The sequence below is a fragment of the Scyliorhinus torazame genome, chromosome 24, assembly GCF_047496885.1.
Source record: "Scyliorhinus torazame isolate Kashiwa2021f chromosome 24, sScyTor2.1, whole genome shotgun sequence".
NCBI lineage: Eukaryota > Metazoa > Chordata > Chondrichthyes > Carcharhiniformes > Scyliorhinidae > Scyliorhinus > Scyliorhinus torazame.
Genome location: NC_092730.1, coordinates 32697972 through 32713317, shown reverse-complemented (window position 1 = coordinate 32713317; position 15346 = coordinate 32697972). Strand labels below are relative to the sequence as shown.

The following is a 15346-nucleotide window of genomic DNA, read 5'->3' as shown; positions in this document are numbered from 1 at the left end:
AGTATAAGTTAAGTAAAAAGTGGATCTGTTTGGGAGAGCTCGCTGAGAGTTGCCTCGCTACGGCGCCATCTTGGTAAAAGATGCCGCTGTCGTTGCCCAGTGTTAGAATTGAAGGTTTGGGAGGGCTAGCACTCCCCTGGATTTTGGTTTCTGTAGGACCTTCTTTGTGATCCTAGCATTCTTTTCCCCCTATACAAACGCCATGATTAACTTGTCCAGTGAGTTAAAAAAGGCCTTGGGGATATAGATTGGGATCAATCTGAATAGGAAGAGGTACCTGGGCAGTACGTTCATTTTGATTGTCTGTATTCTCCCCAACAGGGAGAGTGGGAGTGTGTTCCATCTCTGCAGGTCCTTTTTGACTTCCTCTGCCAGACTGGTCAGGTTCCATTTGTGGATCCCCATCCAGTGATGAGCGATTAGGATCCCCAGGTAGTGGAATTTGTGTTGGGATTGTTTAAACGGCAGTCCCACCAGTGCTGCCCCTCCCCCTTGCGGGTTCACCGGGAAAATCTCACTTTTGCTCATATTGTGTTTAATCGGCCGAGACGGCACCAATCTCTTTCAGGAGCGCAATGATTCCTTTCATGCTGCTTTGTGGGTCCGAGATGTAGAGGAGCAGGCCATCTGCAAAGAGTGAGACTCGATGCTCTCTGCCTCCTCTTCGGATCCCTCTCCAGTTCTTTGCTGTTCTGTGAGCGATCGCTAATTATTCGATCGCTGGAACGAACAGCAGCTGTAACAGCGGGCATCCCTGCCTTGTGCCCTTGTGGAGCTGGAAGTACTGGGAGCTGGTGTTGCTTCGCCATACGCTCGCCATTGGAGCGTTGTACAGGAGCTCCACCCAGGAGGTGAACCCTGATCCGAGCCCGAACTGCTCCAGCACCTCTATAAGGTACTTCCACTCGACTCTGTCGAAGGCCTTTTCTGCATCCAGGGAAACGATCACCTCAGGTGCTCTGACCCCAGATGGGATCATGATCACGTTCAGCAGGTGCCTGATGTTCAATGTTAGCTGTCTACCTCTGACAAAGCCCGTTTGATCCTCTGCGACCACCTCTGGTACGCAGTCTTCCAGTCTTTTGGCTAGGATCTTGGCCAATATTTTGGTGTCTACTTTTCGTAGCAAAATGGGTCTGTATGAAACGTATTCAGTTGGGTCTTTCTTAGGTATTAGCGAGATTGAGGCTTGTGTTAGCATAGGTGGCAGTGTGCCCCTTGCCAGCGAGTCTGTGAACATCTTCCTCAGGTGTGGGGCCAGTGCTGTCACAAATGTTTCGTAGAAGTCCGCCCGGAACCTGCCTGCATGTAGCTTATACTCTCCATGATCTCTCCCAGTTCTAGCGGTGCTCCCAGGCCCCATTTTCTGTCCTCCCCCACGACTGGCATGTCTAGTCTATCAAGGAACTGTTTCATCCCTGAGCCCCCTGTTGGGGGCTCTGAGGTGTACAGTCGCCAGTCAAAGTCCTCGAAGGTCTTGTTAACCTTGTTTGGGTCTGTTTCTAGTGTGCCTCTGTTGTCCCTAATTTGCACGATCACTCTGGTGGCTGCCTGCTTTCTCAGCTGGTGTGCCAACAGGTGGCTGGCTTTGTCCCTGTTTTTTTATAGCGGTCCCCGTGCCTGGCGGAGTTGGTGCACTGCTTTCCTCGTGGAGAGCAGGTCAAAGTCCATTTGTAGCTTTTTCCTTTCCGCCAAGAGCTCTGCTGTTGAGGCCTAGCCGCTCTCTCCTCTCTCTCCCTTTGCACTTTAAAGGCAATAATTTCCCCAATTTTGTTTTTAAACTTAGAGTACCCAATTCATTTTTTACTTTTTTTTCCAATTAAGGGGCAATTTAGTGTGGCCAATCCACCTAACTTGCACATCTTTGGGTTGTGGGGGCGAAGCCCACACAAACACGGGTAGAATGTGCAAACTCCACACACAGTGACCGAGAGCCGAGATCAAACCTGGGACCTCGGCGCAGTGAGGCCACAGTGCTAACCCACGGCGCCACCGTTCTGCCCAATTTCCACTCTAATCATGGCCTTCAGCGTCTCCCAGAACGTGGAGGATGAGACCTCTCCCAATCTTGTTTGTCGTATACTCCGCTATGGCCTGTGATAACCTCTCACTGAAGTCCTTCTCGGCCAATAGGGCAGTGTCCAACCTCCTTGTGGGGCATTGGGTAGTCCCCGACCTCACTTCCATATAATGTGGCGCGTGATCGGAGATTACGATTGCGGAGTACTCTGCCTTGACCAGCCCTTGGTGCACCGATTTTCCAACCACAAAGAAGTCAATCATCGAGTATACGTTGTGGACTGAGGAGAAGAAGGAGAACTCCTTCTCCCCTGGGTGGGTGATCCTCCATGTGTCCACCACCCTCTTCTGCCCCATGAAGCGACCGGGTTCCTTCTCCATGTTCAAGGTCTTCCCTGCTCTGGGGTTTGACCTGTCTGTCCTTGGGTCCTGGACACAGTTAACGTCCCCCCACCCCTCACCATGATCAGTCGGTGCGTCGCTATGTAGGATATTTCTGCCATGGTCTTTTTCATGAATTTTACGTTGTCCCAGTTGGGAGCAGGCCGTACAGGAAACCCATCTGCGCGGTACGAAAAGGCACGGGGGGTGTTTCCGTGTGGCGGCTGGGGTTGTGGGGTACCGGCGGCCGGAGGGGGTTCCAGGGCCTGAGACCAACATGGAATTCCGTCACAGCAGGGGTCCGCTCAGACGGGATGCCACCGCACAACTGCGCCGTCTCGAGTCCAAGGGGCCGAGCACAACCGTTTTGAGGCCTCGGATGGGCTTGGCCGCGTGCTGGATGGACACAGCACCGCGCTCGGTGAGCTCGTAGGGCGTCATCCAGTCCACTCCTCTGCCACCCTGCACGTCCCCGATCCTGGTCACCCCGCCATCCACAGCCCTCCGCTCCGCCAGCCACCGGAATGGATATTGGCGGAGGTGCGGATTCCTGAGCAGCGGCTCCCTTACGAGAGCCACTGCTCCTGACAGCGGAGAGCTGTGGCACGTGGGGACCCTGTTCCAGACTTTGAGACGGTCCTGGTACAAGACTGGCAGAGTCAACAAAGAATTCTGAAGACCTTGATGGTCACCGAACAGGAGCTGCACATCGTAGTTCAGGCCGTGCACCTGGGGGAAGAAATACTTCGCCCGGGCACACCATCGTGGAGGAGGCTCAACGTCCAGGTATCGCTGCAGAGTCTGAAGGCGTAAAGTCGTGATCTGGATGCGAAGGCACACCAGCGCCTGACCGCCCTCCGCAAGCGGGAGACTCGAGACCTCCTCAGCGACCCAGTGCAATACATTTTCCCAGAAGAACCGAAACAGAGTTCTCTGGATGCCTGTCACAAAGTCAGGGGGAGGGGTCAAAGTGAACAGCCGGTACCACAAGATGGAGGCTATCAGCTGGTTTATGATGAGAACTCGACCCCTGTAGGACATCACTCGGAGCAGTCCTGTCCAGCGTCCCAGGCGAGCGGTGACCTTGGTCGCCAACTCCTGCCAGTTCGCCGGCCAGCCTTCCTTTGCTGGGCAAAGATAGACTCCCAAGTCGAGGATGTTGGTCCAAGTAGAGGATCTTGGTCCGGCTTCAGCTGAAGGGCCTGAGCTCCTCTGGGAGGGGGTCCATCTGCCACGGACCGACCAGGAGTCTGGAACATTTAGCCCGGTTGATCCCAGCAGAAGATGCGGCGGAGTACACAGCCTGGCACTCTCGCATCCTCCGCAGGTCACCGGGGTCAGTTAACATGAGCAGCACATCATCAGCGTAAGCCGAAAGGACCACCGTGTTGCTCTGTTTATCTGGTTATAAATATGGCGGTCAATATGGTCGCCTTCCTTAATCCTAATTATGTTTACGTTAGAGTCGCCAGGTATCTCTCGATACCACCACAAGGTTCAAACCCGAATACTGATCAAAGAGCCAATACACCAGTTAGTTAGTTCAAAGTCAATACTATATATTTACACACACAGTAAGATCTACTCATGCACAACAGTACTACAAACTAAACTATCTCTAACGCTAACGCCTGTACTTAACTTTGGGTGCCCACTTAGTCAGAGGAACAATGGCCGTTGTTTGGATCTGAGGCTGTTGGGTTTGAAGATACACAGGAGAACAGCGAAGGTCGTCCGTCTGGTAGCGAGCGTTGACCTTGAACTTACTTGCTTCTGGTGATGCTGGTGGATGGGTCTCTGTGCTTTGAGAGCCAAGTCCAAGAGAGTGAATCTCTCCTGGGGGTTCCTTCTTATCCTTGGAGGGGCTTCGCGCGCTTTTAGGTGGGCCTTAAACTTGGTCCCAATTAATTGGGCCGCTTCTCGATCACTGTTATCGATCTTGACCAATAAAGGGGTGGGTGCCCTGATGGCTGGGCGTGTCTCAGGTGGCCGTTGGCCTTGCTTTGTTTGTGCTTTTCGGTTGGGGAACTGGCGCCGGGATGCCTGCAATAGTATCGGTGACCTGAGTGTCATTCCTTTGTTTCCCGGAGATGGGCCATCAATATGCTAATCGACCCATAGTTTCAATTCCGTCTGGGAGCTGTTTCCCAAATATCCATTCAGGCTCTGTGCCTGCTTGTTTTCTAGCATTGTCCACAGTTCCCTATATTCTTTGCGAGCGTCCATTTTGTATTCTGGAAGTGGCCATCCCAGATGGCTACAACCGCCATGCCCGGCTCGCACAGAACCAGCCCCGACAACCTCCTCCGCAGGAGGTGCAGGAAAGGCTCCACGCAGAGAGAATAAAGTTGGGCAGCCCTGACGCACTCCTCTCCCAAAGCGAAGGGGCGCCGTCAGGGACAGGTTAACATTAATCAGACACTCCGAGGCAGCGTACAGTAATCGGATCCGGGCGACAAAGTGCGTCCTGAACCAGAAGGCTCGCAGAGGCCCGAGCAAATATTCGTGCCCCACCCTGTCGAACGCCCTCTCCTGGTCAAGAGACAGGTAGGCGCTCAACATCCCAGTCGTCTGGGAATGATGGATGTCCCGGACCAGATGGATATTATGGTAAATGGTGCGGTCCGGGACGGTGTGGGACTGTCAGGGTGGATCATGGTAAATGGTGCGGTCCGGGACGGTGTGGGACTGTCAGGGTGGATCATGGTAAATGGTGCGGTCCGGGACGGTGTGGGACTGTCAGGGTGGATCATGGTAAATGGTGCGGTACGGGACGGTGTGGGACTGTCCGGGTGGATCATGGTAAATGGTGCGATCCGTGACGGTGTGGGACCACGAAAGGGGCATCTCACCGGTCACGATACATTCCCCAGGACCCCCGCGTAGTCGCTCCCCAGCACGCACTGAAGAACTCCACGGTCAGCCTGTCCAGCCCTGGGGTCTTGCTGTCGAGGGTGCCGGTCTTGATGATTGACGGTTTGGTCGAGCCTCCCGACTACCTCCGGGCCGACCTGCAGCAGGTCCTCCCACAGAACTCTGCAGGCGTCCTCGCTGCACGGATCTGCAGTAAAGAGGTCAGAATAAAAGTCCCTGATTTAGGGTCCTGACCCCCTCCGGATCCGAGACGAGGGACCGTCGTCGGCTGACTGGCTCTGCATCCTCTTTCCAGCGAGTAGAAGGGGGAGCCACGGTCCATGTCTGTCAGGAAACTGATCCGCGACCTCACGTACGCGCCGTGGGACCCGACAAGTTGCAGGTCCCGCAGCACGCCCGTCTTCTCCCTGTACAGCAGCCCCAGGGTGGGTCCTCATCAGGCTGAGCGAGACGTGACTCCAGATCGAAGTCCTCTTCAGCCAACTTGGCGATCGTGGATTTCCGCCCCGCCGTCGACCGCTTTGTGTACCTCTGACAGAAGGCGCGGACATGAGTCTTGCCCAAGTCCCACCATAGCCTCAAGGAGGGGAAGGCACCCCGCGTCTTTCTCCAGCCGGCCCAGAAAAGGCGAATCCAGTCCAGGAACCGCTTGTCCTCCAGCAGCAGGTTGTTAAAGTGCCAGTACGCGGACCGTGCCTGAGCGCGGAGCTGGCCGAGCCCCGCCCACACCAGGTGGTCATCCGAGCACGGCACCTGCTCCACAGAGGCCGTCGGAACGCTGGGCAAGTACGTCCTAGAAATGTAAAGACGGTCGATTCTGGACGCTCCCAACAGAGGGCCCACAAATGTGTCCACCTGCGATTCAGGATGGAGAGTTCTCCAGGCGCCCACCAAGTCGAAGGACCTGACCAGGTCCCTTAACTTCACCACCGCCTGCATGCTGCACTGGACTCTACCACGGTCCTTGTCCTGGAGGGTGCAATTGAAATCCCCTCCAAGGATGATGCACTCGCCCACAGGAATGGTGCCAAGAAGAGTGGACACTTTGTCAAAGAAAGTCGTTTGCTGCGGCCCGGCCAGGGAGCCTATACATTCACAAAGTGACGCACCACGTCCCCGTCGTGGACCGTTAAATGCAACAGACGGCCTGGCACTGGCTCCTTGACCCTCCAGCTCTCTGGCTGAAAATGTGGAGCCAGCAAGATAGCCACCCCGCCCGAACGTGGGGCCAAGTGACTCATGAAGACACCCCCTTGCCACTCCAGGGTCCACTTAGCTTTGTCCCCCGGAATGGCGTGGGTTTCTTGCAGGAAGCACAGCCCATACTTTGCGTCCCGGAGGACAGAGAAGCACTGGAAACGGTGATGCACATCCCTGCTGCTGTGGATGTTGAGTCTGGCTATGGTTACCTCCAAGTCAGTTGTAGCGTGTGTCCTTCACGAATCACCCATAACTGCTCAGAGGGAGTAGAGGGTTGTTGCCCCCTCCACTCCCTCAGGAGCCCCCCGAGGAACAGAACAGCCTGTCGCTGCTCCCCCTGGTCTGAGTCGATCCCACCCCCAGGATCACCCTCAGGCGGGTTCCTCGCAGGCTTCCCCCTCGATTCAGAGTCCGTGGCAACCCCGCCTCCACTGTCGTAGCCGGCCCCTCGGAGAGACTCGGAAAGACCCCCGGGAACAGCTCCGGGATGGATCCTGGGCTCCTTGGCATCGTCTGCTTGGGCCTTGTGAGCGGGGAGCCTTCCTCGCCGTCGCCCGCCCACGACCCGAAGATATAGGGGCTCTGGTGACTGCCGCAGGCCCCTGGACGGGCACGGGGTCAGTACTCGTGATGGGGCCAAGGTGTGGATGGATTCGGTCTGACCGTCACGCCGTCTTCCGTTTGGCCTTTTTAGGCTGCCTCTGGTCTAGTGGAGTCTCCCTCTCCCCCGCCAGCAGCCGCGGTGTTGTCAGGGGCCGGCTGCTGGGCAGACAAAGAGGTGGTAGAGGAGAGGGTGGCAGTGCCAGCCACGGCCGACCTGGAGATGGTGTTGGCAGCGGCCGTTAGGGTGGGGCAGTTCCGGCGAATATGCCCCAGCCCTCTTCAGGCATGGCACCGCAGACCAGATCACTTTATGATCCTTCCCTTGGTGGGGAACCACAAAACCTCCCAGCGTGACCTCCTCCCGGGTCAGGCGGGCAAAAGCCTGACGCTCCGAGTATACATTACGGAGGGAAGGGTCCCGAGGCCGAGTGTCAGCAGCGCCACCCCGGACCTGACCTCCCCCAGGAGGTTGAGATGGGGGAGGAGGAGACACGTTCGGCGATGGCCTCCAGCGGGTCCACGGCCATGTGTGTCCCACCCACTGTGAGCCCCTTTCCAGGACACGGTGGACCGCCTGCTCGGCCCGCAGGAAAAACACGGCTTTGCCGTACATCCTAGAGGCGGCTACGATGGCCAAGAGGCCGATGACCTCGGCCATCGCACGAGTGCACGCCTCGATGGCCATGGTGGGGAGGGCATAACATTTGACCCCAAGTTGCCGCGTTAGTAGGCGGAAGGGCGAGGGGGCCGCCGAGGGTCGAGAGGCTGTTGCCCCCGCATAGGTTCTTTGGCGCCCTGCCCCCAGCAGAGTGGAGGATGCCCCTTGGGTACTGACCATGCCCACACTTGGTACGGCACAGCCATGTAACTGAAATCCGAGTACTGGGGGAAGGACGTGGCACAACAACAGCAGGTGCCACAGGGGAAGGTGCTGCAGGGCAACAGCAGATAGTCACTGTAAACGGGCAGCGCTCTTCAGACCCGGAGGGGCCTAAAGCAAAGTGGCAACTGCCACACACCCGCCACAGGGGGTTAAAGAAGTGGGCGGACGGCGCTCTTCAGCCCTGTGGGGGCCCAAGACAAAGTCCTTTGTCTTCACAGCAGCCCCAGGCGGTCCCACTCCCACTTCACCCCGGGAGGGGGAACAGCACCAGGCCCCAGGTGGTCCTACCTCAGGCAGAGGGGTGGGAGGACAGAAGTCAGGGCCTTCACCCAGTGAGGGGGCACAGCAACAGTCCCCAGGTGGACCCACTCCCACCTCAGGCACGGCGGTGGAAAGACAAAAGGCTGGAGGCAGGGTCTTCACCCCGGGAGGGGGCAGCAACCTGCCCCAGGTGGTCCCATTCTCTCCTCCAGCAGCAAAACATTTCATTGATTGACTTCATTTTCACCCCTTTCCAATTTGAAATTGAATTTGGTTTATACACTATCCTGGCTCACACAGTCCGCTGGTTGATACATTTCAGTGGCTTTGGACAATTGGCTGGTCTTGGACAGTCCGCTGGTTTGAAACACTCCCCTGATTTCCACACTCCCTGGTTTACCCACACCACTGATGTAGTCACTCCCCTGGTTTCCAATTTGTAATTGAATATGATTTGAACACTCCCCTGGTTTACACAGTCAACTGAGTCACACGTTCTCCCCATGTTTCCTTTGGGTGCTCCGGTTTCCTCCCTGTCCAAAGATGCGCAGGTTATGTGGATTGGCTATGCTAAATTGTCCTTAGTGTCCAAAAAAGGTTAGGGAAGGTTTCCGGGGAGAGGGTTGAGGTATTGGCTTAGGTAGTTGTGGGGCTGGTTTAGCACAGTGAGCTAAACAGCTGGCTTGTAATGCAGAACAAGGCCAGCAGCGTGGGTTCAATTCCCGTACCGGCCTCCCCGAACAGGCGCCGAAATGTGGCTACGAGGGGCTTTTCAGTAACTTAATTGAAGCCGACTTGTGACAATAAGCAATTATTATTATTAGTTTGCTCTTTCCAAGGGCCATTGCAGACTTGATGGGCCGAATGGCCACCTTCTGCACTGTAAATGCTATGAAATCTATGAACTCCGCTCCAGTTGAAAGCTTCTCCAGTCCCCACTTGAATAGTTGACATCCAGTTCTGAGCAGCTTGCAGCACTTTCTCTGTAAGGTGCACCATGACATACTGCCAAACCTGGATTTTAAAATTCTTCTTCAGTTTCTTCTTCCGTTACTGCATGTTTACCAATAATAATTCTTATAATATGTCATTGCTCAGGTCTCTTGTAGCATGAGACCTGGTCTCGTCCTGATGTCTGAAACTGCCTTTTCCATTCTGCTTAAGGTATGAATGTTCTTATCTGTAACGTATGTACTACATCAATGACATTAGTATGTACTACATCAAGCACCGATACTGTCTATGGCACAGTGATGGAGCTGGATTTTGCTGACATTTTTTGTATAATTGAAAAATACATTCCAGCCGTAATACATTGAGAATATCTTTAATATCTGCAACTCCAGTTCATGTATTCCAAGAAGTTTTCATAGTAAACTTACACACATCGATTAGGAGCTGCCAGATGTGTACAACTATCATATTCATTTTAAAGCCACGCAGAATACACGGGCAAAATGCTGGAGTTAAAATAAATCATTCTCTGCCAGAATCTGAGCATTATGGAATAGTGTAATAAACAAAAAATGTGTATTACAGATGAATCCATACATATGGATTGTAAACAGACAGGTGGCCCATAAACCCACAGCAGGGTTTTATTTCAGTCAGGTTTTTCTCAATTTTGTTGTCACTGCTCTTCTCACATTTTATCCAAAACATTCACAGCAATGTTCACATGAGCCCCAGTTGTAAATCAAACATTCTGGATTCTACTTCCGGATGAAGGGCGGGATTAATAAACATCAGTTAGTCCTGGTAAATGAAGGGTAAATGAATGAACTGAATCAGCAGTATTTTACAGAGCAGTACTTTTAAACTGTATTTTACCTGCGACCCATTTTAACCAACCGGCCATCCTTTGGGACCCATGCTGGCCAGCCTTTGGGACCCACACCAGCTGACCTCCGCGACCCACTATGTTCTCTTATCTTTAATGCAGCAGGTGAACTTGCTTGCTCCTTATGATCTCACTCCAATCAGGTTTAGAGGAGAGGGCAGTGCGTGTATCAGGTGCAGAGTTCAGCTGGTTCCTTTGTGCTGTCTTCATCCTTTTGAGAATGAAAAATCCAACCTTGAAGATGTAGATCCTTGTGATGTGTAATAGCAAAAGAATGCTTGTTTTACTCCGTACTGGGTACTCCTCGGAGACGCTATGCCAGAATTCTGAAAACCTCATGGAGTTGTGCTGTATTTGTCATGTGCTGTCACAGGTAAAGTGCAGAAGCTCAGTTTGTACATTTGGAGTCAGCTATAAATCAGTAAATTGAGTCTGGGGTCTCGAACTCAAAGGGAGTTTTCACCAACTAATTCTCAAAATCTGAAACTTCTCCTCTGGAAAATAGCGATATAAACTGTTGTTCAGCGCAGCCAGTGTATCGGCAGTTCCCTTACTAACCGTTTTCTTCGAGATGTCATTGCAGTGTGGGGAACATGTAGTAGGTTTGGCTTTCTACGCGCAGTTTCCTAACGTTCAATTACTTTTGGAAAGCATCAAATTCTTCACAGCGCCAAAAGCAATCATCCACGTCAGGAGGAGGCGGTCCGGCCCGGTGTGTACCGCGCCTGCGCACTGCCTGATCGGGCTGAGTGGGCACGCATGCGCGGTATAGCCGGCACCCAGGACAGACCCTGGAGAGTGACGTGTTATTACCAGCAGAGAGAATGTGCTGCTGCAGAGGGAGGCCCAGAGTCAGAGCAATGTGTCAATTAGGGGGAATCTGACTGGCCAGCTTCCACCCTACTTCCACCACCTCCTCTGGCAGCGCGTTCCAGGCACCCACTACCCTCTGTGTAAAAAAACTTGCCTCGTACATCTCCTCTAAACCTTGCCCTTCACACCTTAAACCTATGCCCCCTCGTAATTGACCCCTCTACCCTGGGGAATAGCCCCTGACTATCCACTCTGTCTATGCCCCTCATAATTTTGTAGACTTCTATCAGGTCGCCCCCAACCTGTCGTTCCAGTGAACAAACTGAGTTTCCTCAACCGCTCCTCATAGCTAATGCGGATTATTCTGGAAAAGAGCAGGTGTGGCAGTTCTCAGTTATTGTGTGTCTGCAGTTTGCTACGATCATGGCTGAGGACAAGAAAGCTCCAGCTCCCAAGAAGGGCACTAAGAAAACCCAGAAGAAGGTACCAGTAAAAGGCAACAAGAAGAGGAGACGAGCCAGGAAGGAGAGTTGCTCCATCTACATCTACAAAGTGATGAAGCAGGTTCACCCTGACACCGGCATCTCCTCCAAGGCCATGAGCATCATGAACTCGTTCGTCAGCGATATTTTCGAGCGCATCGCGGGTGAGGCTTCCCGCCTGGCCCATTACAACAAGCGCAGCACCATCAGCTCCCGGGAGATCCAGACCGCCGTGCGCCTGCTGCTGCCCGGGGAACTGGCCAAGCACGCCGTGTCGGAAGGGACAAAGGCGGTGACCAAGTACACCAGCTCCAAGTAAAACTGTTCTCAAACTCATCAAAACCCAACGGCTCTTTTAAGAGCCACCCACAATTTCTGGAAAGCAGCCAAACCATCGTTTTTAAATTATTATTAGATTATGAATAGCCAAATCGGTTCAATAGGGTTTCACTGGAACATAACATCCTGGGTGATGTCCAGTGATCGCCCGGTCGATCTTCGTGCCTTGAAAATAAGTCTCATCATTTAGTGACTGCTCGGTGTCCGTGTGTGTCTTTGGTGTCTGACTTGGTCATATTCGGTCCCTGTCGTTAGATTTGGAGAGACAATAGAACTCCAAAACCTCCCTTTCAATTTGTGTTCAGGTTTCCAAAAACCTCCCTTTCTCTTTCAGGCTTCCTCAATAATCGATCAGTTTATTGAGAGCACACCAGTGTTGTGGGAAAACTCCATTTCAATACTGACACGAGCTCCAAATTGCTCACTCCACTTTTAACACTGAAGTAGTCTACAATATGGAATTTTTAAAATAAGTTTTGTAGTTGGCTGTAAATTAGACATTCTGTCTGCGGCTGAGACCGTTTTAAACAGCAGCCAGATTAAACTCGATTGGAATCCAGATTGTAAAAATCTGTGGAGACAGTTTCGGATTAAATGCCCCTTTTATAAATCCGAAACTTTTCCACAGATGCTCCCAGACATGCTGAGTTTATCCAGCATTTCTCTTCAATTCACATTTGCAGCATCCACATTATTTTGCTTTAATTCATTTTGGGTTTGTTCTGTTAGAGAGAAAACCCGAAATGAGAAACTGACAGATAAAGGGAAACTGTAGATTACGGACAGAGAATCCAACAATCTTATACTCAGTGATTTAGTCTCGTTTTTACGGTCCCAATTCAATTTTCTCTGTTTTATCTTTTCGCGCTCTTTTAAGCTTTGAAATAAATTATCGGTTGGAATCTGAACATTTGGCGCCCAAACTTTCCGCCCTCAGCACCGTGGAGTCTCCTGATTGGTGCTTCAAACAGATATCTGATTGGTCAGTTTGTGCCAGGCGCCACAATGTTGTTCAGATAACCAATCAGCAATGTGTGCACCGCCACTCCTCCTGAAGCGAAGTGAATGTGGGGGTGCTGCCTAATATCCAGGCCGTGCTGCTGCCCAAGAAAAGCAGCGCTGGCGCCGGCAAGAAGTGAAGCGACCATTCTTTAATCTAATAACACAAAGGCTCTTTTCAGAGCCACTCACTTTATCAGAAAAAGAGCGAATTGTTTTGTGTCACTCAGATTCTGTTCTGCTACTTAATGTGTAGATGTTTCTGCAATAACCACCTGGGTTAATGTATGTGACACGTTTCTTACTCGGAGCCATGAGAGACGAGAGAAACTCCATTACAATGAAGCGTTAATTGTAACTTGGAGGCATTGGAATCAGTAACAGGAGGTCGCAGCTTTTATTTGTCGATTGAGCGGCTCTGAACCAGCGCTGGGACCGGGAAGAATCCAATAACCCAAAGGCTCTTTCAGAGCCACCCACTCCCTCCGGACAAGGGTGACCTGTTGTCCATTCGCTTAATTCTGTCACTAAAGCTTCCGAATGCAGAGATACTGCCGATGATAATATTCTAAATCACCGCATCTCAACTGGGGGAATTGGGTGTTGAAGCTCTTTTCCTGACAGACTTGGTGGCTCTTAAAAGAGCCTTTGTTGCTGTTGGTGCTGAATCCGGGCTTTAGGCGCGTTCCCCGCGGATGCGGCGGGCCAGCTGGATGTCTTTGGGCATGATGGTGACTCGCTTGGCGTGGATGGCGCACAGGTTGGTGTCCTCAAAGAGCCCCACCAGGTAAGCCTCGCTGGCCTCCTGCAGGGCCATGACGGCGGAGCTCTGGAAGCGCAGGTCTGTCTTGAAGTCCTGAGCGATCTCTCGCACCAGGCGCTGGAAGGGCAGTTTGCGGATCAGCAGCTCGGTGGATTTCTGGTAGCGGCGGATCTCCCTCAGAGCCACAGTGCCGGGTCTGTAGCGATGGGGCTTCTTCACTCCGCCCGTGGCTGGAGCGCTCTTGCGGGCCGCTTTGGTAGCCAGCTGTTTGCGAGGAGCTTTGCCTCCGGTCGATTTGCGCGCTGTCTGCTTGGTCCTGGCCATGTTGTGAAACTGGGGGAAACGCACACGCTGAGAATGCTGGCGCCGCTCTCTCGCTGCCCATTTAAGACATTATAGTGACCGCCCACTTCTCCTCATTGGATGCAGCCAGATCCCGTGGACAAGTTTGGAAAGAGCGATGAGCGGCAAGGATATCAGCGCCCTGATTGGTGGACCTGCAACTGACAAACCATCAATTTCAAAAAGCCCGCCAATTTCACAGGGACCAGGAACGGATATTTGAGAAAACTGAAAAAATCAATCTCAAGTTGTAAGTATTAAAAACTTCTCAATGATTCCTGGTCCCATTTTTGTCTCGGATTGGACGCAACCGAGAGAAGATGAATAAAATCGAGCAGGTACATAATTCCCGCTCGCATTACAATGTCAGTGTTCACTATGTGCGGTTACAGGTTTGACTTTGGGGAATGGTGGTTTCAGACTGTACAACGCATCTATGTCGCCTTGTAATGAGAAAACAAATCAATGATGGGAAAGGATTTCCTGCTCTAACGCTACCCGTCTTAACAGAAAACCGCGGTTTCCAAGCTGACTCGCTAAACCAGCTCGATGAGTTATGCTGCTGCCATTCTAAGGTCAGTGCTCTCAATGTGAGGATTTGGGCGGCTCTTAAAAGAGCCTTTGGGTTTTGTTAAATTGTCAAATGGGTTTCCTCAGCCGCCGAATCCATAGAGAGTGCGGCCCTGGCGTTTGAGAGCGTAAACCACATCCATGGCGGTGACGGTCTTGCGCTTGGCGTGTTCAGTGTAGGTGACCGCGTCCCTGATCACATTCTCCAGGAAAACCTTCAGCACCCCTCGAGTCTCCTCATAGATCAAACCCGAGATGCGCTTGACGCCGCCACGGCGAGCCAGGCGGCGGATTGCTGGTTTGGTGATGCCCTGGATGTTATCACGAAGCACTTTGCGGTGCCGCTTTGCTCCGCCTTTGCCCAGTCCTTTGCCTCCTTTCCCTCTGCCAGACATGATGCTTGTTCAGTCAAATCGCTCCTGAATGAGACGAGCTGCTGCTCTTTCCTTTATTATACAGCCCGCCCCGACCTGACTGAGAGAGAGAGGCGGGGAGCAGACTGAGTGACAGACAGAGCAGTGAAATGTCTTTGATCATCCAGCTCCTCCTCCTGCCTGCTCCAACCCACATTTTATATTCCAAACAGAAGTGAAAAGAGGGCGCTGAACAACACGTACAAACTGCAACATCAGATAGCAGCTAGTTAGAAACGCGGATCTATTAAATCCAGACTTGTCAGTAATATTCCCGCCTCAGTTCATTCCTTTCTAGAACCAGCCCAACCATCTGCTCCCATTTCAACCCCAGCTCCTATTCCATCCCCACAACTCCTCTCCCAGACGGGTTGGGAATTTTACTAACACCCCTTCCAGCTGATATAAAGTGTTTAAGTTGTGAGACGGGATTTCTCCGCCATGTAACTCTTTTACAGACTCTCCCCTGAATCTGTGAATAAGGAAACTAACACAAACTGTGACTGTTCCCCCGGTTCGGAAGAGGTTCTAGAAAGGTGTGAACTGAGGCGGGAATATTACTGA

The 15346-nt window shown here is 52.5% G+C and overlaps 1 protein-coding gene and 1 long non-coding RNA gene across 2 annotated transcripts in view; both read left to right on the top strand.

Moving 5' to 3' along the window:
- Positions 1 to 15346, top strand: part of LOC140399986 (uncharacterized) — an 87034-nt gene that overhangs the window by 47164 nt on the left and 24524 nt on the right. The window lies entirely within an intron of this gene.
- LOC140400105 (histone H2B 7-like) lies at positions 11205 to 11742 on the top strand. The gene has a single exon (XM_072489584.1). It carries the CDS (start codon positions 11298 to 11300, stop codon positions 11673 to 11675), a length of 378 nt encoding a protein of 125 aa, XP_072345685.1. The 5' UTR covers positions 11205 to 11297; the 3' UTR covers positions 11676 to 11742.